The sequence below is a fragment of the Wolffia australiana genome, chromosome 6 (assembly GCF_029677425.1).
Source record: "Wolffia australiana isolate 7733 chromosome 6, ASM2967742v1".
Lineage (NCBI taxonomy): Eukaryota > Viridiplantae > Streptophyta > Magnoliopsida > Alismatales > Araceae > Wolffia > Wolffia australiana.
The window spans coordinates 13,021,395-13,042,173 of record NC_135840.1 but is presented as its reverse complement, the minus strand read 5'-3'; the positions used below and the strand labels follow the sequence as shown (position 1 = coordinate 13,042,173).

The following is a 20,779-nucleotide window of genomic DNA, read 5'->3' as shown; positions in this document are numbered from 1 at the left end:
GGAGATCCAATGGTCTCCTTTCAAACATAGTTCTTATGATTACGGTGACTAGTTTGTAATCTGTTTCAATAGAACAGATTACAAACTACACGTCTTTGAAAAATTAAATAATAACATTAACAATATACGTTAATGATCAGCGTACATTAGCGTACTTGTGTCTTAAAATACCACTATTAATTTCATCAACCATTTTTCTGAAATTAATCAGACTGAGTAAAACAGTCTTTGTAAAATTAAAGAATACGCTAACTATTAATTTGTCTTAAAATGCAACCTTTTCCCACCACTTTTGTCACACTATTGTTCATGTATCATCACATTTTTTCAACGAGGTTACTGTGGCTTTTTATTTTAATCCTGGTCCAAAATCACTAGATTAATGGCACATCAGATTATTTGACTGACTCTTTTTTTTTTTTGGAAAAAAAGAGTCGCTCAAATAATCAATTACCCTATGCCTAAGCCAACAGTTCATTCACTCCATTACCAATGTGGCTACAAGACTAGAAAAAGATTCTCTACGTAGTTGATGTTTTTTTTTTTGAAGAACCTACGTACTTTATGTTGTTAAACAATATAATAATTCTACTCATACATGATTAAGATAAGTATTGATTAAAAACACATGATAAATTGCTTGCATCTAATAAATGATTATTTTCTGATAGGATCCTCAACCCATCTAGAGGTAGTCTCGTCGTGTTAGCCCATAAGGGCATTTCAGTCATTTACCTATTGTGTATTTGCTTTTGATAAAAATGCTCCTCATTTAGGAGAACAGTTAAGAAGAATGAAGTTAGGTCTCTTGTCCCCCCTCTCCACGTCTCTCTCTCTCTCTCTCTCTCTCTTGTGTATACATATATATACGATCCCTGTCCCTCGTGATTGTCTCTACCTCTCCGCATCTTCAGGCAGCTCGTCCTCGGCCGATCCCTGCCCCTCTGCTCGGCCTCCTCTCGGATCCTTCCTGTTTCTCTTCTCTACCCCGGGAACTTCTTCCTCGCCTCGCCCTCTACTTTGCTTCCAATACGAACCTAGATTGTTCATATCATTTTCGACTAGAAGGAACTATTTATTTTTATGAGTAATTAGACATGGCTGTTCTATTTTGTTTGTTTGAAACGAAAAAAAAAATTCACATAAAAGAACCACACAGGCCCTTGTTCTTTGTTATGTTCTTTTTTTTTTAAAACGAACAAAATTTGCACAAAACTAGAACAAAATTCTCCTTTGCTTCCAATACGAACCTAGATTGTTCATATCATTTTCCACTAGAAGGAACTATTTATTTTTATAAGCAATTAGACATGGTTGTTCTATTCTGTTCATTTGAAATGAAAAAAAAATTCGCACAAAAGAACCACATAGGGCCTTGTTCTTTGTTCTGTTCTTTTTTTTAAAACAAACAAAATTCGCACATTCGTACACTCGCACAAAACTAGAACAAAATTCGCACAAAGCGAACTAAAGAACCGCACACAGGTCTGTGCAATGTTCTGTTCAAATTTGTTTTTGTTCTATTCAGAAAACCGAACACAACGAACAATTCACACAAATTCGCACAAAAAGAACAGAACGACCACATCTATAAGCAATGAACCAACTTGACTGTTATTTTCCACTATGAAGAACTTTACACATAAGCAGACGCACACACCTAAGTATAACTTATACAGTTCGTCATTATTTTTTGTCAACAAGCATAGCACTCACAAGGGCAAGCTAGCATTACTCCGCCTTCTCCTCGGCAACGAGGTCGAGGACAACGCGCTTGATACTCCCTCCGTTCTTGACCAGCAACTTCTTGTTCTTCTCCCTGTCACAGAAACCCTGAAAGCGGCAATAAACTCGAGTCATTATTTCTAGCCTCAACTTTGATCACACAACCAGCACAGATTTCATCAACCAACCATTTCCTGGAGCTCCTCCAGAATTGGATCCCACTCTGATACGCCGCAGAGCTCGTTGAGACACTTGTCCATGTCATAATTGCACGCCCTTAAGATCTCTCTGTTTGTCTCGCTCTGCTCGAACCCCATCTCCTCCAGCTCCTTCAACAGAGTCTGTTCCATGGAATTCACCCCTGTTGACGTCTCCCCGAGAGACGAAGCCCAGCCTGGGGCCACGGCTGGGGCAGGCTGCGCCACTGGAGCCTGTGAGAGGAGGTCACCGGGCACCACCGGTGCTGAAGCCGTGCTGATAGCATTAGGAGGTGTCGTGGTCGGTTCCATTGGCAGTGGCGTCCCTCGAGCCATTGAAAGAAGGTCCAGTTCCTGCCTAACTGTGCCTTTTGCTGAAGCTGGGCGTGGCTCGTCTACCTGTTAGAAGTCAGCAGTTAGATAACGAAAGAGTCATCATTAGTAGGGTCGGTGGTCAATGAGGAATTAGTAGATATGGTTGTTCTGTTTTATTTGTTTGAAACAGACAAAAAATTCTCACAAAAGAACTGCACAAGGCATTGTTCTTTTTTCTGTTCTTTTTTTTTAAAACGAACAAAATTCGCACATTTGCACAAATTCGCACAAAACTAGAACGAAATTCACAAAAAGCCAACAAAAGAACCACACGCGGGTCTGTGCGATGTTCTGTTCGAATTCATTTTCGTTCTGTTCGGAAAACTGAACAGAACGAAAAATTCGTACAAATTCGCACAAAAAGAACAGAATGACCATGTCTACGAATTAGTCATCGTCATTATCATCCAAATTAAGGCTTGACAAATGACAATGAAAACTTGTCATCAAACGGATGGATGAAGAGGAGAAGAACGAGGACAATGACGATTCGTCATCATTCTTGTCATAGTCCACACATTATCGTCATTGTCAGGATGATAATGATGATTTGACCAGTGGATGATGAGGGCATTGTTCATCTTCATTTTTGAAGCCAAACCCTCGAGATAATGAAAAAAATAGAGATAGAAAGAGAGAGTGGTGATGACATTTGACGAATGAATTTTAGAGAGGGAGCTGTTGACCTGGATGAGGACCCACACGCGTTGACCAAATTTCTGCCCAAAGGGTGAGGCCATCCTCCAGTAAGAGATGTAACGGCCGGGCCTTGCAGGTGCTCTGAAGTCAACGCTTATGTCAATTTCTCTGCCCACGGGGTGGCCTGCCTGAGAGATCTGCAGAGTCAATAACACCTTCGACTGATCATGAAAATTTTCAATCCAAATTTGCCTGAATAGTTAGGTTCTTTTGCATCTCAAACCATGAGAGGAACTAACTTTTAGTTAATGGGAAAAAGGAAAAATGGGCTGTGTATTTTCAACAATATAATTATAAATCCAATTCTTTAATTCCCCTTTATGAACTCAACAGAACCATCTGTTCTCGTTTTAATTCATATTTTTATTGCCCCAGAACAAGTTTTTTTCTTATTCTTATGAGACGTACTAGCCACTAGATCACGGAAAAAGATACAAATAGATCAGGTAGAATACTTGTTTTTCTACAATTTTATTATAAATGAAATCATAAATGCACTCTCTATATTTCAAGTGTTTGCAGAAAATTTTGATAGAGTATTGGTCATAACGATATTCAATTTTTTTTTAAGAAACAATATTAAAAAATACAAAATCATAATAATGTTAATCAGACTGAGTAAAACATTCAATCATCTAAAAGAAAAAAATGAGAAGATATAAACACCACCCCGTTTTTCAAATAATTCAAATCATAGTCCTCATTTCCTGTTGAAAATATTTTTTAAAATATATTTTCAACACATAACTCAGACAGAAATAGCAAATCCTTTATGTTTCTTCATCCGTAAGTGGATACTCATATGCATCAAAGTTGCCGAAAACATGAGAAAAAGGAATAATAAAGAAATGGTCAACAAACCTCCAGGTGTACAGAGACCCCATCAGCAAATTGGTCTCCCCCGATCCACAGAAGCTGCGTCCCAGCAGGCCAGTCAACACTTCCATTATTGCGCATCCTCCAGATCTTTGTGAAGGGCGTCAACGGAGCCATCGCAGTGCCATCCATGATGGTTACATCTACAACAAAACGGCTATCCAATTTCCCTTTCTGCAGCTTCGAACACGGGCCTCGAAGGTGCTGCAAAAAAGTAACAGGAAACAAGATAATAAAATAACATGCAACGAGAAAGGATGAGATGGCATCATGATGACTCACGTGAGGTCTTGACCCGCGATACGGGCTTCGGTCAACCCTGATATAGTCAGCTTCATTGCCCTTCGCAGAGAAACAAGCACTGCACAAGTCATAGTTTGCCTTCCTGCAAAGCAATGTCAGTTAGAGAAAGAGAATGGGAAGAATAAAAGGCATACAAAACAGAAGAACAAGATGATGATGACTATGACGGTGATGACGAAGAAGAAGATTATTTTTCAAATAAATTAACATGAACATGATGATAATGATGATGCTCATGATAGTGATGAAGAAGAAGAAGAAGAAGATGATGATGCCAATGACGATGATAAGGATAATGTTTGGGTTGACCAATTTTCTTAGGGTGATATTCCCTCTTTTTTCAAAAAAATAAGATTTTTTGAAAGGATTGAAAAAAATATAATGATAATGGAGTTGAAAAGAAGATGAAAAGAAGAAGAAGATGATGAAGACAGAGTTAAGAATGAAAAAGAAGGGGAAGAAGAAGATAATGATGATGATGATGATGATTATGATGATGATGGAGTAGAAAAGAATTAAGATTTTTCGCTTACACGCTGGACTTGTGGCGAGGGCCCAAGATTGGGTGCATTCCACAGCCATCACACCTAACCCCACGGTGAAAACTTCTCAAAGCATCACCAGCTGGCGAGAAACCCATTCCCCATAGTGGTGGGGAAAACAATTTGCAGGTGTTGGCCTGCGGCGGTGGAGGAGCAGCTTTCACCTCGTCTTTTACAATATCATCCAATGGTGGATAACTCACGAAAGAATCCTGCAGTTCTTGGCAGAACACAGGTGCCGGCGGGGCCCCCATTGCCGGCTGGTCAGCACTAGTTTTACTCTCAGAAGCCTTCTCATCAAAGTCTTTCCTTCCCTCAACCAAGATAGCATTGAAAGAATCTTTGAAAGAGGAGAGCTCTGAGAGTGCAACCTTGGGGTCTGTCGCCCGTGGTGGCACTATCTGTGGTACAGATTTTTCTACATCTTGGCCATCAAACTGTTTCTTTTCTACTTCATCTTCTTTTTCGGCCGCTTCTCTTCCTGAATCTGCATTGCGCTGCATGCCAGACAGCGATGAGTTACTGCGGGCCAAGCCCAATTTGGAAAAGTACTCCACAAACTCAGAGATTGCTGGGGATGTCTCAGAAGCTTTGGATGCAAGATCATGAGAAACCTTCGAAAGGACTGATTTCAGAGGGTCAGGGACAGACTTCAGGGCTTCATTGATAGCAGTACTTATTGTAGGGGAGGGACTTCTGGTAGTTGAATTATCAGGAGGAAGGTTTGAAGGCTCTGAAGAAAGCTGGACATTTATCCTGAGAGGATTCATGCGTTGACCAACAACAGCATCATACAATTCTTCATCGTTGACCAGGGTCACCAAGTCACCGTCTTCATCAGTGTAGGTGAGGCTGTAACTAGTTTCCGGACCAAGATCGAAAAGTGCAGATATCTTTGCCTTCAACTTATTTACGTCATGGTCCATCTGGCTACCACGTACGTTGACGGTGAAACGTCTAAGGATATTGCCATATTTAACCTACAACAAAGGAAATTTATGCTTGAATACATTGCAATAGAAAGAAATAAGATCGAATTACACCCGATCTACAAGGAGAATAGACAACTTTGAAACATGAAGACAGTGTAATGAGTTTACTGAGGATTCAAGAAAACATGGCAAAGAAGATAAGTACCAAACAGAAAAGTACACTTCAAAAGATAATTTAAGCAAAAGCTACATATAAAAACTTTAACAAGGTAACTAATTTGAAATGATGAACAAAAATGTAAGACCCCGCTGTGTAGAAGATGAGAGTTCTTAGTACTATTTTTTCTTACATTAAACATCTCAAATCGACCATCTTGAAAGTGATCATATTCATATAGTTTCAGCCGAGACCATCCCAATTCACTTCTTTCCACCATCTAACCTTTAGAAGCTAAGTGGACGTATACCAATTATATTTTCGAAAAATCATGTGTGAATTCGAATTAATATGATTAGTGTCTGTGAAAGACAACACCATATTTGCCTTCCAAAACGTCAAGAAAAGCCAGCGTGCATTATTCAAATTAGATGTGAGCCGTTCAAAAACAAATGGGAAATATATATATAAAAAAAACGATCAGCAAAGATCTGGCTGGGAGTTCATGAAACAAGCGCCTCGTTAACAGATTCACAATCCGGATATTGAGCTAAACAGAGAAAAAAACAGAAATTTTAAGCACGCATCAGCCAAACATCTCAGGCCAGCAAGTAAATCAAATACACGTCAAAGAGCCTCAACAACCGGCATAATTAAGGAGTAAAGTCCGAAGGCACCGAAGACAGAGAATCGATAAAAAGCCAGGATCACAATTGAAAACGATCTCAGACGAAAATAAGATGAACAAATTTCCCTACCTTTACAACAGAAGACCAAGTACCATCCATGTCAAGAGATGCTTCGGAAGGCGAGTAAGAGAACCCGAACCGAGCCAGCGTTCCAGGTAAGCCGCTGGACACGAACGGAAACAAGAGATGAGAAACCGAGAGCTCGACTACAGATCAACAGCAGCCACGACAGAAGATCAGATTATCGAACTCTTCCAATTGCTGGATCAAGAACAGATCAACAGCAGCCACGCCTGAAGAACAGATTATCGAACTCTTCCAATTGCTGGATCAAGAACAGATCAACTGCAGCCACGACTGAAGATCAGATTATCGAACTCTTCCAATTGCTGGATCAAGAACAGATCAACAGCAGCCACGACTGAAGATCAAATTATCGAACTCTTCCGATTGCTGGATCAAGAACAGATCAACAGCAGCCACGACTGAAGATCAAATTATCGAACTCTTCGATTGCTGGATCAAGGAATCGATGATGAAGCGATCGGACGACTGTGGTCGCGTAACTGTAAGCCGCTGACTCTCTGATTACAGTCGACGATTTCCCGGTATTTATAGATAGCTGGGTTGAGCTTACCCGCTTTGTCTTCGTCCTCAAGGAAGGGCTTTGCCGCATAATTCAAAACTTCCGAGGTTGTTTGTGTAATATTTCATTGCACACTCTCTTCGTCCCCAAGGAAGGACTTTCTCGCAATATTTAAAGCTGCAAGGTTGTTCGTGTAACGTTATAAGTCAAAACCAGATTGTTAATTATGACATTGTAATTCAATTCTGCTTAATTATAAGAATTAGTTTGCTTATGTGTATGGTGATGAGAAAGGTTGTCTCTTCAGGGAATTGTAATCGGAGATATGGTATGGTTAAGGTTGAATAATTTCGGATGTAATTGTAAACGTTGTCAACAATTTTGGATATCTTCATCCATGATTTTTAAACATTGTCAATTTGAAATTTTGACTATTCAGTGTTATTTCCTACTTGATTATAAGTTTACTTATGAACATGATTTTTAATTACACATTTCCATCTGCTTCTTAAAGATCCAATGCTCTACTTTCACATGATCTTTTTGTTATGATTTGACTATTTTGGGAAATAGTAGCTATTCAGTTTTTTTCAAGAATTAAGAAGTGATTCAACATAAATTTTCTATAAATTGTAGGTGGTGTTAATTTATGAATCAAAATATGTATTTTCACCTCTAGTGTAGGCAGACAAACCATACAGGGCCTTCCCCCTTTTTTACTAAGTGGGGTGCTTTTCATAGAAACTCAAACTTCAAATATATATTCTAGTGTTGAAAACCATTTTTGTGTGAGCCTTTTAACCCATGTATCAGTTTAGTTAATACATCCAATGGCACAATAACCTTTATTGACCTTTGAAACTAACTAACTAACTATAACATCATATAGATTAATTAATGACAGATCAATTTAACACAATCAATAGGTTGAGTCTCTAGTCCATGGGGTGCCCATATAGAACACCTTATATTCTATATGATACAAAGGATGTGTATCAAAATACTTGTGGAATATGTGTGTCATAGGTTATCATGTACGTATATTTCCTCATTAGCTTGAGAATCCTATGATGACTTATGGTATGGTCAATTGTCAAACCATAATCTGTCATCCAAGTTAGTATTGATGCATTCAAAGTCATCAAAGAACTCTTCATCAGTATTCCATACGCTTGGCCAAGAACTTGATTGCATGGTCCTCCTTGAGGTGTCTCCTCATGAATAATTAAAACACATGTTTGAGGACTAGTGATCTTTGCATTATGATATCATCATAATTTACTTAGTCAGGTCTTGTATTCTTGGACTTCATTATAAGCATACCATATGCACTATAATGAATAAATTTTATTAATGAACAATGAATGAGATGTGGAATGTACGATATGCTTCCTGACCACGTATATTCCCATCAATATCCCTCTTGGACAAAATCCAATCACTCTTATTGAAGAAACTTTTTTTCTGAGTGATGCTCAAAATAAATTAAACTAATGGTTTTTTCTATGGATTTATTGTATTGTCAATCAATGGAACACTTCCATTATGAACTATTCTTTTATGTGTGATCACCCCAATCTAGTAAAGTATTTTACGATATGCTTATTGGCCACATATATTCCCATCAATATCCCACTTAGACAAAATCCAATCACTCTTATTGAAGAAACTTTTTTTCTGAGTGATGCTCAAAATAAATTAAACTAATGGTTTTTTCTATGGATTTATTGTATTGTCAGTCAATGGAACACTTCCATTATGAACTCTTCTTTTATGTATGATCACCCCAATCTAGTAAAGTGTCTTACCAAGTTATTTGGCTTATAATGGGACCTAGACTACTTGACTTTTTCAATGACATCATTCGTATCCCACAATAATAGAATAGGGTTTATCTTCAACATGTAACTCCAAGGTTAGTGGGATTCTAAGCTACACCTCATACCCTAGAAGATACAAAGGAGTATGTCAATTATCTCATGAAACCTTTATCGTTTACCGCTATAGTGTATGTATAATCCTCCATAATCCTGAATCACTTGGGGTATGGTTAACCATCAAACTCCAGTCGACCATTTTACTTAGAACTAATGCACAATGAAATTGTCGAAGAGCACCTTCTCTGATATCCTGGACAATGATATATAACTACATCATCTTCCTTGAGTCAATATCTTATAATAACAAGGATGGATGGTCCCATTTTGACCACAATCACTGTTGTGAACTTGCTGTTGCATCTAAGCTAGGAAAGTTTGGAATCCCATGCGTACACTCAAAATTCTATCTCTCTTGTAGATCATAGTCAAAATACAATTTTCCATCCAATGATTTTTTTTGGTATCTTAGGTGTAAGAACCATAGACACACACTCATGACATGAATCAATATGGTCGACTGTTTGGTATAATATCATTCATAGATTCATGTGGATCCATTCAGTTAACTCTTTACTCAAAAGAGTACCCACTATCTCTCTTTAATGTATCCACACTGCTTGTCACAATATCAGACATACTCATGATAAGAGTGAGACTAGGCAGGGATATTATATCCAGATATTTTGATTTCCTTCTCGAGTATCCTTCAAATAAGAATGTTTATAACACATGTTTAAAACTAATGATCAATGTATTATGATCTCATCATAATTCACACAATAATTGCATGTATTCATGGACTTCAATTATAAGCATCACACATGCATTATAATGAATATTGTATGAGACGTTGACGTCGGATGTCGTCAATGGCGTCATCCACTGGGTAATTCACTAAGGTGAATGTAACTATGTGAGTGCAAGTGACCTAGGTGGAGCGTACGTGCAGGTCTTGTTCGGTTCTGTAGTTTGGTTCATCCATAAAAAAAAAATATATTCTAGGGATGCGGAAGCGTGGTCGATGATTCTCAATCGATCTAGAAAACAAAACATTTATAGTACCTTTTGGGGAACACGTTCCACCCTTGACTTTGCCGTTCCGAGATCGTTTTGAAGTCGTTCACGCATCCAGCCTCTATAAGTATCTACGCGATCACTTGGTACTTGGATCTCCACGTCTTCTTCTTCACTTCTTCTTGAGAACCTTGAAGATCTCCTCACCATGAAGACACTCTTCATTGGATGAGTGTACAAGAGAGTGGAGACGAGGGGAGCGCTCTCAAATGAGGCTTCCATGGGTGCTTAAAATGAGACCCCTTTCCCTCTTTATATTTCACCTTAAGGTTTTTCTCAAAAACCCTCCAAAGAAAAATATATCCACCAATGCCCTTATGACCTTGTGCGTGTGACCCTCTAGGCCCATGTATCGTTCTAGTTAATAACTTTAATCGCCCAATAACATTTATTGACCAACCTTATTAATTAACTATATCAGCATATAGATTAATTAAATAAGGATCGATTTAACCCAATCGACAGGTTAAGTTTCCAGCCCGTGGGGTGCCAAGCTACACCTCATGCTCTAGAAGATACTGAGTAGTCTCAAACTCTCTCATGGAACCTTTACCATCATCGGTTACGGTATATGTATAATCCATTATCTGCGCGAGACTCTCGAACGACTTAGAGCATGGTTTATCATCAAACTCTAATCCGTCATTCGATTAGTACTAATGCGTAATGGGGATCATTGGAGAATGCCTTTTCCAATATCGACTGGCAGTAGTATCGCAGCGCAGGAGTAGTAGTTGGAGGCTGTAGTAATAGTCGAGTCAATGACTGAGAAGTGGTGGCTGCAAGCGACGACCTGATTCCCCAGTGTCGTAACTGTGCGGCGATGAATGCAGCAACAAGGAAATGTCAGGCGAAGTCGTGCAGCAGATGATGACAACGTTGGGCGTTGCTAGATTAGTAACCGAATGATGTTGGTGCACCCGAAGAAACCACGGGAAGCGCTGATGCGAACCGTCAGTGCCTCAACAATATCTTTAGCGGGCAGACTGGCGCACTGTGCTGCCAGATGAGCGACCAAACGTAGTGGTAAGAAGGCACTACGCTGAGAGGGTCAGGCAATCCCAAGCGACCCCAAGCGAGGGCGGGAAGAGTCTCTAGTGGCAGAGAGAACCGAACGATCAACCAAGAAGAAATCCACACGCACAAAGTCGGTCGTGGTAGCATTTGCGTTGATCGATACATGGCCGGCGCTGGGAATCAACCGGGGATGTACACCCAGCTGTGCGAGGGTGTCGTTCGGTGAAGAATTTGGGCGCAAAATGACCGACCGCGAGCGAAGTCGCCGCTGACCGCTTCGGGGCCGATATCTAGTCACGACCAATAGGTTTGCATCTGGACGTGCGAGGGGCGTCGCTTGGTGGAGGGATCCGCACGCAAACGATGGGGTCAAGAACGTAGTGGACATTGACCTGAATCGGGGCCGATGCCTCAGCTGCGACCAGAGATTTGCAATCAGTTGGGTGAGAAGCGTTGCTCAGTGGTGACGTTCGTGCATTCTGCCCTTTCTTCTATCTCCCTTATCTCCTCTCCTTCTTCCTCTTCTCCTCCTCTTCTCTTCTCGTGAGATCTGACTTTGCAAAAACTGTAACTGCCAAAACAACTAAATCAGATGTGAAATAAAGACGTGCCCATCATGGCCTTATATAGGGCCATGATGGGCCCATTACAACAGTCATTTAAGGGGCCCAACAAGGAACCCCTCTTACAACACTTAAAGTAAAAACAAAAGAGGGCAATTTTAAACAATTTTGAAATAAAACGACAAATAAAACACGATGATACAGACGTGTCACGAGGACTACGGTGCACTCGTCGTGACGAACACAAAACATAAATTAGACGAACGAAAACAGATAATTAAAATGCGAATACATGCATGAAAGTGATCTACCCGGAGTATTTAAACCCCGACGTCTTCACGGATGCTTTGGCGTGCTGATCGGGCTGGACACAGACTAGTGGTGATGCTGTTGATGGCGAATACGGCTTTGATGATGTTTTTTCGATGTCATTTGGGCGTGCTCCATAAGACATGGAATGTGAAATTAGCTTACTGACCACATATTCTTCAAACACTTGAAATACTAAAGGCATCTCCTAGAGGAACGGTTATACTTTGAATTTGACCTGCAGTTCTCTATTCATGGAATTCTAAACCATCTTAGCGCAAGTGTAGAGTAAAGTTCACAAAGTTGATTGAGTGGTTAAGTTGAGATCATTTGGCCTCAGTATAAGAGGAGACAACTGGAGGAAGATGATGCGAACAAGACCTTGGCCAAGGTATGGGAATATCATAGAAGTGTTATCTAGTGATTCACAAACACATCAACACTAGTGATAAATTAGAGTTTGACATTTGACTATACCCTAAGTCAAGCAGATGAAGGACTATAAACACAAAATAAGTGATGAACAAAAGATTCCATAAGAGAGTCATTATATTTTGTTTTCTGCTCTTGAGCATGAGGTGTAGATCATCACCCCATGGATTAAGAACTCAACATGTTGATTAGGTTAAATCAATCTATAATTAAATAATCTATATGGTGATATTGATAATTAATTTGGATGATTAATGCACATTCTTGGGCCACTAAAGTGTTAAATAGAGTGATCCACATTATTGGGCCAAAAACGTTACACACAAATGGCATTTTGGATATTAAAAGATGTACTTAAAGTTAAGGGGTTTTTATGAAAAATCTCATTAAGTATACATTATTTAAGGCTCTACACTAAATTCACCCATTCTAGATTTTTTAAGATGCTCATCCTTCTCCCTTTTTCCCTTGGATGTTATTCACTTCCGATGTGATCCGGATGACACAACGATGACAATTGAGTGATAACAAGGATTCTTAAGGTGGATGGGATTTGATGTGATGAGGATCGCATGGATATGTATTTAGGCTGGACACATGAGTAACTGATGGCGCAGCACCAGCCACAGCCCCGGATACGTCTTCGGAGACGTCACCGCCGCCCTCGACAGCACCAGCCATTCGTGTCCAGCCCGCTCGACAAGCCAAGGCGACGGTACGCACGCCCTGATTCAAATATCCCGGGTAACAGACACCTTATCGTTTTCGTGTTTCATTTCGTTCGTCGTCTTTTGGTTTTGATCTTCGTCTTTCGTGTTTTTCTTACGCAACGTGATCGCATGTACGGAGGGAGGATTCGACCCTATGAGGATCTCCCCTCCCCCCTCCCTGTTTCATCGTTGTTTTCCTTGTCTTCCAGTCGTCCTCATGTCCTTTAGGTCATAGGGATATTTCTAGTTAAGTGAAGGTCCTTTTGGTCTTAGGGCCCCCATACCCCCCCCCCCCCTATATAAGGTCGGATGGGTGCCCTAACGGAGGTACGATGTTTTTCTTGAAAGAAAGTTATCGATGAATTTTGAAGAAGAAGAAGTTTCGTTCACCTGATGAATCAGGGTTGCGTCCCGCGCTGTTGAAGAAGGATAACTCACAGTCGAGGAGAAAGGAGAACAGAGGAGAAGAGGAAGACGCCAAAGCAGCGTGAAGGGAAGGGTCCCCATCGTCGCCGCCCCTCCGGCGGCGCAGATACCTCTCTGGTCAACCGGCCCCTTGCCCGTTGCTGACAGTCGTTGCACCACCCAAAGGACCTCACGTCCGTGGCCACTCCTATTGCGCTGTTTCTTTCATCCCGACGACCCACCGCGTCCGCGGCTGAGAGCCGTCGCACCATCTGGAGGATTCCCCTTACCGTCGACAGCCCTCCCGTCCCGTCGACCGACCCCCCCCTCGCCGTAGATGAGGGCTGTTACACCACGCTGCTCGGTCGGTCTGGTGTCGATCTTCGCTCTCGCGAGCGGCAGCCGACCCCACACAGCTGATACGCCAGCCACCGACGGATCATCCCTGAGGAACTGCGTGCCCGCTACCGGTATTTCCCGCGATTGACGCCGCTCGTCCGCGCTGCCTGGCGCGTTCCGCGCAAGCGACCGTTGCCCGCTGACACTCCTCGCCACCTTGACCGTGCGCACGACGCCCACGGCCCTGTCCTTCGTGCTCGTGCTGCCGTTGCAGGGAGACGCGGTCCCACGTCCTCACGCCAGTCTGCGCCGCGCCCACCCGGCCGTCCGCGCGCTCTGCTCCTCGGCGCGATACAGCGCGTGTGCACTGCGCGGCCATTCGAGCCCCCCGTGCCACTCCCGTCACCTAGTGTCCCTCGCGCGACACCTGCCTCCGACAGTCGTGCCCACCATAGCCGGAACTGCATCAGCACTCGCTACCGGCGCCCTGCACTCGGGCCCCATCCACCCCATTGGCAGCGGCATCATCCCGGTGCTGCAATCGCCGCACCCTTGACTGGCCCGCCCTCGCCGCAACGCCCCGCTTCTGGGCGTTCCTGGTGCAGGGCACCCTTGCGGCACGCGCCACGCCCTGCGCGCGCGTCGCTTCCGCTGCTTGGCGCTGTTGCGCCTCGTCCCTGTCGCGCCGCGACACCTGCACCCTGCGGTCCCGCCGCACGCGAATATCTCCACGCCCGGACCGTCGGTCTCCATCGTGCCCCGTAGCACCGACCCCAGCCAGCTGCTACTCGCACTGAGACGAATTGCCCAGAACGAGCACGAGGTACGCCGTCCCTTACCCGTCTCTTATTTCTTGCAGTACGTCGTCGTTTGTCTCCACCGCGCTCGGGTTAGACGTAGGTGAGTGTGACAGGTTGAGAGGATATTACGATATTTTGAGCGTCATACCTGGTTTGGTACGAGTCGGGTTCGCCCGTCACGCGCGAGCAACACCCGGCGGGATATATTCCGTTTGGCGTCGTAGCAACCTCGTCCGCTCGGACGAGGGTCAAGGGGTCTACTTACTCATCTCCGGGCGACCCCGTCGACACCCGGACATCGGCTTCCCATTGCTAGTCGGCAACTACACGTACGAGACCCCTACCCGGAGCATCTCATCGTAGATCGTCCCCGTAGGATTACCCGTGCACGACGATACCCGCTGCAGAAATGTCATGCACCGACACTCATGACACCGAGTACAAACCCCTCGGTGATGGCCAGACTTCGTCCTCGACGTTGTCCTGCATCAGTAATGCTACACAACTCGCTCATGGGCTAAGAAATTGTGGATTCACTCTGTACGAATCTGATTTGATGATCGTGCTTTAAGTGTTGGTATGAATACTTTATTTGTCTTTCGCCTCATGAATCTTTAAGTTCTGTCTCAATTACAACCATAAAACCCAATGGGATTTTCACACCTAACACCATTATGGAAAGTTCTAAAAGTTCCACCAGCTGGCCATAACCCTCTTCCCTCTAGAGGTGGGGTAACAAGGGGTAAGTGTTGGTCTACGTTGACAAAGGAGCAACTTTCATGTTGTGCTTTAAGATCCCACCCATCCTTTGGCTAACTCACTTGAGAATCATGTGGTTTTTGATACAACACAGGTGCCAATGCCACTGCCCTTGCAGGAATGTAAGCACTAGCGCTAATTGTATTCTCATCATATGCCTTCTCATTAAAGTTTTCCCTTCCCTCAACATAGATAGGATTAAAAGATGATAGATCTGAGAGTGTAAAATTGAGGTCTAGGACCCATGGTGGTACTTTCCAAAATTGAGAAGTTCACCGGCAAAAAGAACGAGAGAGTTAGTGCCACAAGGAACTGATAGGACTCCAGACCTAGATCTTAGAGAGCCGCAAGCAAGGGGTTGCAGGATATTTGATAAGTTGTAACTTACAAGCCTGTAATTTTTTTGTCTTCCTTGGGGGGGGGGAATGAAATTAGGACATGATGATTTCAAATAACCTGGAAAAATGGGACATAGGATAAAGACAATTATTATCCCGAACCACCTTATTGTCCCATCTTGGATGGTCACACACTATATAGTCCAACTTATCAGTATAGATAATTGTATATTCCAGTAGGGCTCATCTTATTCATGTATATTTCTTCTTTTAATTTAGACTAAGTTGAATGGAAGGAGATGTCTAATTTAAGCTATGAGGAATCTGAACTTTATTTTATGTCAGCAAAATTCTTGTTCTCATATTTATATTTTTAAATTGGTAAAATAGAATAAAAGGAGAGGTCCACTTTAATCACACGAAAACAAAAAATCGTGAAAGGCGAATCAGATTTATTCTTACATATCATTTTCAAATTAGAGAAAACTGGAATCCTATGGGAGCCAGCGGATTTATCAGATCCAATATTCTGGTTTTTGATTTTGATAAATGAGACTAAATTGACATCACCAATAGAATCCATTCTGATAAACTTCTTTTATCAATTTCCATGAGCTAGAACAAAAGAAGAAACTTTGTGAGGATTTGGCGAGTTTATTCTACTCTGATGGATCTGTACATTCAATTAAGATAAATGGGAATCCAGTAACAAAGGTGGAAATCCTGTGAGTTGGGTGGGCTTCTTTATCCTCCTATTCCAACATATTTTCTTTAACTTAAATCTGGGTCAACGAGAGTGAATAAAATGATATTTCTAACATTTTCTACTTAATATCATGAGAAAATCCGAGAAATATTCCACCAACCAAGAGTCGGGGCTAGGGAACCGCATAAGTCATCCGTCACGTCATTCGGTGATGAATCATGACGGATGACGTGATGGTGACGGATGACATTTTTTTGTCCTGTTGCAGGAACTAAATACCTGTGACGGGTGACGGAGAGTCTCTGATGTGTGACGTGACAGGACGGATGTCATGGATGAGTTTTGTTACAAAAATTCTAGAGCACGAAGAAAGAGGAAATTTAAAAAATTTAAAAATTATTAAAATATTTAAAAATACATTATATTGTACTATTAAATTGCAGATCATATATTTCTGTCATGTGTGAACGGTGACGCCATCCGGTGATGGGACGAAAACAGGACGACAGAGTCGTTAACGCGTAAAGGTGACTGATTTTTCTAAAAACCTAGAATGTGTGATGGAAGGAAGACGGGACGATGGAGTCAGTGACGCGCGACACAAATGTGACTGATTTTTCTAAAATCCTAGAACGTGTGACAGGACTAAGACGGGACGATGGAGTCAGTGACGCGTGACACAAATGAGAAATATTTTCCAAAAGTCCTCAGACATGTGATTGGAAGAAGACGAGACGACGGAGTCAGTGATGCGTGACATAAATATGACTGATTTTTCTAAAATCCTAGGACGTGTGACGGGACGAAGTCGGGACAATGGAGTCAGTGATGCGTGACACAAATATGACTGATTTTTCTAAAATCCTAGGATGTGTGACGGGACGAAGTCGGGATAATGGAGTCAGTGATGCGTGACACAAATATGACTGATTTTTCTAAAATCCTAGGACGTGTGACGGGACGAAGTCAGGACGATGGAGTCGTTTACGCATGACACAAATGTGAATGATTTTCCGAAAGTCTTAGGACGTTTGACGGGAGGGTAGACATGACTAGCTTCTCGTCACATCCCCATCTGTGACCACACATCATTCGTCCGTCCCATCACGTTCGGGCCATCGCGTCCGGGCCTGCCGTCCCCAGTTCTAGGAAGCGTGATTTTTCTAAAATCCTAAGACGTGTGACGGGACAAAGACGGGACGATAGAGTCAGAGAACCGTGACACAAATGTGACTGACTTTCCGCAAGTCCTAGGACATGTGACGGGATGGGAGACATGACTAACTTCTCGTCCCGTCCCTGTCTGTCACCACACATCATCCATCCCATCACGTCCGGGCCGTCACGTCGGGGCCTGCCGTCCCCTAGTCGGGGCGGCGATGGCGGCGGTAGAGGAGCGAGAGAAGACTAGCGGCGGCGCAGGCGGCGACGACGAGCTTGCCTTCGTGGAGGATGAGGCCGGCGGCGGTGGCGGCGATATCGACAGTGGCGCGGCGGCCGTGGCGGAGAAGCTGCGGTCGAGATTTGCCGGCGCAGGCGAGGAGGACGAGGACGACGACCCAAGCCACGATCATGGCGGGGAGGGCGACGGCCACGGCGGCGGCCAAGGAGAGCAGCGCGAAGAGACCGCCCAAGGCGGCGGCGGCGCGGACCTCCGGCCATGGCCACGTGGCAGCGTCCGATTCGTACCAGCAGCTCGGACGGAGATGGCGCCACGTGGCGGCCATCAGAGCCGCGTACGCCGCGAGGAAGAGCGCCGCCCATGTCCGCCGCCTCTCCCCCGCCGCCAGTAGAACCCACGCTTGCTTCACCCCTTCTTCTTCTTCTTCTTCTTCTTCTTCTTCTTTGATTTGATTTTCATCTTCGTCTTCTTCATTGGCTTGGGGTTGTTGTTTGAGATGGTGATGAGGAGGAGGATGGGGGATGTTGGGATCCAGCATGGGGTTTGCTTCTGGAGGTGTTGAAGATATTTTCTTGAGCTGTGGGGGGAGGGAGTACCCCTGACTTTGATATTCCTCTCTCTTTGATTCAATCTATCTATCTCTCTTTGTTGGAGGGGGACCTGTGTTTTGTGTGGCGAAGGAGCCCCATAAAATTGATTTTGTAGTTGCCAAAAATTGGGAAGAATGAGGCTCTCTCTCTCTGTACCTCCCTCTCTTTCTCTCTCCCTATTGCTCTCTCTCTCCCTCTCTCTCCCTCTCTCTCTTTCACTCTCTATCTCTCTCTTTCTTTCTCCATATCGTTCTCTCTCTTCCCCTTTCTCCCTCTCTTTCCCTCTTTATCTCTCCCTATCTCTCTCTCTCTCTATCACTCTCTCTCCTATCTCTCCCTCTCTCTCTTTCACTCTCTATCCCTCTCTTTCTCCATATCTTTCTCTCTCTTCCCCTTTCTCCCTCTCTTTCCCTCTTTATCTCTCCCTATCTCTCTCTCTCTCTCTCTATTAAATTCTCTCCTCTCTCTCCTCTCTCCCTCTATTTCCCTCCTTATATCTCTCCCTATCTCTCTCTCCTCTCTCCCTCTCTTTCCCTCTTTTTATCTCTCCATATCTCCCTATTACTCTCTCTCCTCTCTCCCTCTCTACCCCTCTTCTTATCTCGCCCTTTCTCTCTCTCTCCCTCTCTTCCTCTTATCCCTCTCTTTTTCTCTCCCTGTCTCTCTCTCTCCCTCCTCTCCTTCTCTCTCCCTCTCATTATCTCCCTCTCTTTCTCTCTCCGTATCTCTTTCTCTCGCTATCTCTCTCCCTCTCCTTCTTTCTCCCTCTCCCTCTCTCCCTCTCTATCCCTCTCTTTCTCCATATCTTTCTCTCTCTTCCTTTCTCCTCTCTTTCCTCTTTATCTCTCCCTATCTCTCTCTCTCTCTCTCTTATTCTCTCTCTCTCTCCCTCCTCTCCCTCTCTCCCTCTTATCAGTTTCTTCTTCTCTCCCAATCTCTCCCTCTCCCTCCTCTCCTTCTCTCTCCCTATCTCTCCCTCTCCTTGTCTCTCCATCTCTATTTTTCTCCCTCTCTCCTCTCTCTCTCCTTGTCTCTCCATCTCCCATTCTCTCTCTCTCTCTCTCTCTCTCTCTCTCCCCCTCGCTCTCTCCTTCTCTCTCCCTCTCCTTGTCTCTCCCATCTCTATTTCTCTTTCTCTCTCTCTCTCCTTGTCTCTCCATCTCTATTTCTCTCTCTCTCTCTCTCCATGTCTCTCCATCTCCTTTTTTCTCCTCAGCTCTCTCCATCTCTCTCCCCTTCCCTCTCTCCCTTTCTCTCCTTGTCTCTCCCACTCTCTATCTCTTTCTCTCCTCTATCCCACTCCCTCTCCCTCTTTCTCTCCTCCCTCCCACTCCCTCTCCTTCTCTCTCCCGCTTTCTCTCTCCTTGTCTCTCCATCCCTCTCCATCTCTCTCCTCTCTCACTTTACATCTCTATATCTCCTCTCTCCTCTCTTTCTTTCTCACCCTCTTCCTTGTAGTCTTTCCCTTTTCTTTCTTTCTCTCTCCTATGCCTCTTACCCGTTCCCTCTCACCCTCTCCTTCTCTCCCCTCTCTCTCACACTCTCACCCTTTCCCTCTTTCTTCCTCTCTCTCCCTTAAAAGAAGAAAATACTTCTCTCATCCCCATGGCCGAACACATCTTTCTTGATTTTGAACATTGAAGGTTAAGCCATTGACATGGAATGTCTAATTTAAATTTTGAGGAATAGTTCATTCTAATCTCTTGCATGGATTGGTCAACCCGCAGTAAATCAGTTTAACCTGGGTCGAATCATGTCATCCTTGCAAAAATATCTGCACCATATCCGAAAATATAATATTGCAGAATGTTTTGTTTAATGAAATGAATGAGATAATGCCTTGTATTTTCATGATTTTGACACGATATGGTCTGTAGGAAACAAGGTAAATGGGTCTTAAATTTAAATCTAAAGCTGATCCATCCTGAAGCCTGTGTCATATCAGACCATTTTAGGTCAACGGACATAATCTAGGCCCATTTTCATTCTATTAAGGAAAATCTTAAGGAAGATCAAACGGTGAGATCATTTTCATTCTATTAAATTGTATTTTCTTTTTCTTTCTAAATGTCTAATTGGCTCAGGTCGCTGACACAGCTGGATGGACCTCATGAAATTAAAATCAGAGCGCAATGCGGTGATGAGGACAATGACATGGCCAATGATGTGGCAAAAGAGGGTACACTGTAGTGAATGGGGATGTGGCTGTGATTTAGGGCAATATGCGCCCCTACCCTGGCTCGCATGAATTAGGGCAGATCCGGTGCCTCCCCCTACTCAATATGGATGATAATTCACAGTAGAACAAGTTGGATTACACTAGTTTTGATTACCTCATGTATCAAGTTGATATCCCACATTGTGGTCTCTCTGA

The 20,779-nt window shown here is 43.3% G+C and overlaps 2 protein-coding genes across 3 annotated transcripts; both read right to left on the bottom strand.

Moving 5' to 3' along the window:
• Positions 1-1,571: 1,571 nt before the first annotated feature.
• Positions 1,572-7,091, bottom strand: NBR1 (ubiquitin-associated (UBA)/TS-N domain-containing protein / octicosapeptide/Phox/Bemp1 (PB1) domain-containing protein). 2 transcript variants are annotated; one of them, XM_078577434.1, is made up of 7 exons: positions 6,565-7,090; positions 4,709-5,697; positions 4,155-4,257; positions 3,858-4,076; positions 2,984-3,133; positions 1,914-2,321; positions 1,572-1,833 (listed from the first exon to the last, which is right to left on the bottom strand). In XM_078577434.1, the coding sequence occupies exons 1-7, from the start codon at positions 6,592-6,594 to the stop codon at positions 1,732-1,734; spliced, it is 2,001 nt and encodes a 666-aa protein (XP_078433560.1). In that variant the 5' UTR covers positions 6,595-7,090; the 3' UTR covers positions 1,572-1,731. The 2 variants fall into 2 exon arrangements, with proteins under 2 accessions (XP_078433560.1, XP_078433559.1); XM_078577433.1 differs by having other exon boundaries at positions 3,858-4,257; positions 6,565-7,091.
• Positions 7,092-17,621: 10,530 nt separating this feature from the next.
• Positions 17,622-18,487, bottom strand: LOC144704637 (uncharacterized). The gene has a single exon (XM_078577122.1). The coding sequence runs from the start codon at positions 18,351-18,353 to the stop codon at positions 17,778-17,780; it is 576 nt and encodes a 191-aa protein (XP_078433248.1). The 5' UTR covers positions 18,354-18,487; the 3' UTR covers positions 17,622-17,777.
• Positions 18,488-20,779: the final 2,292 nt, after the last annotated feature.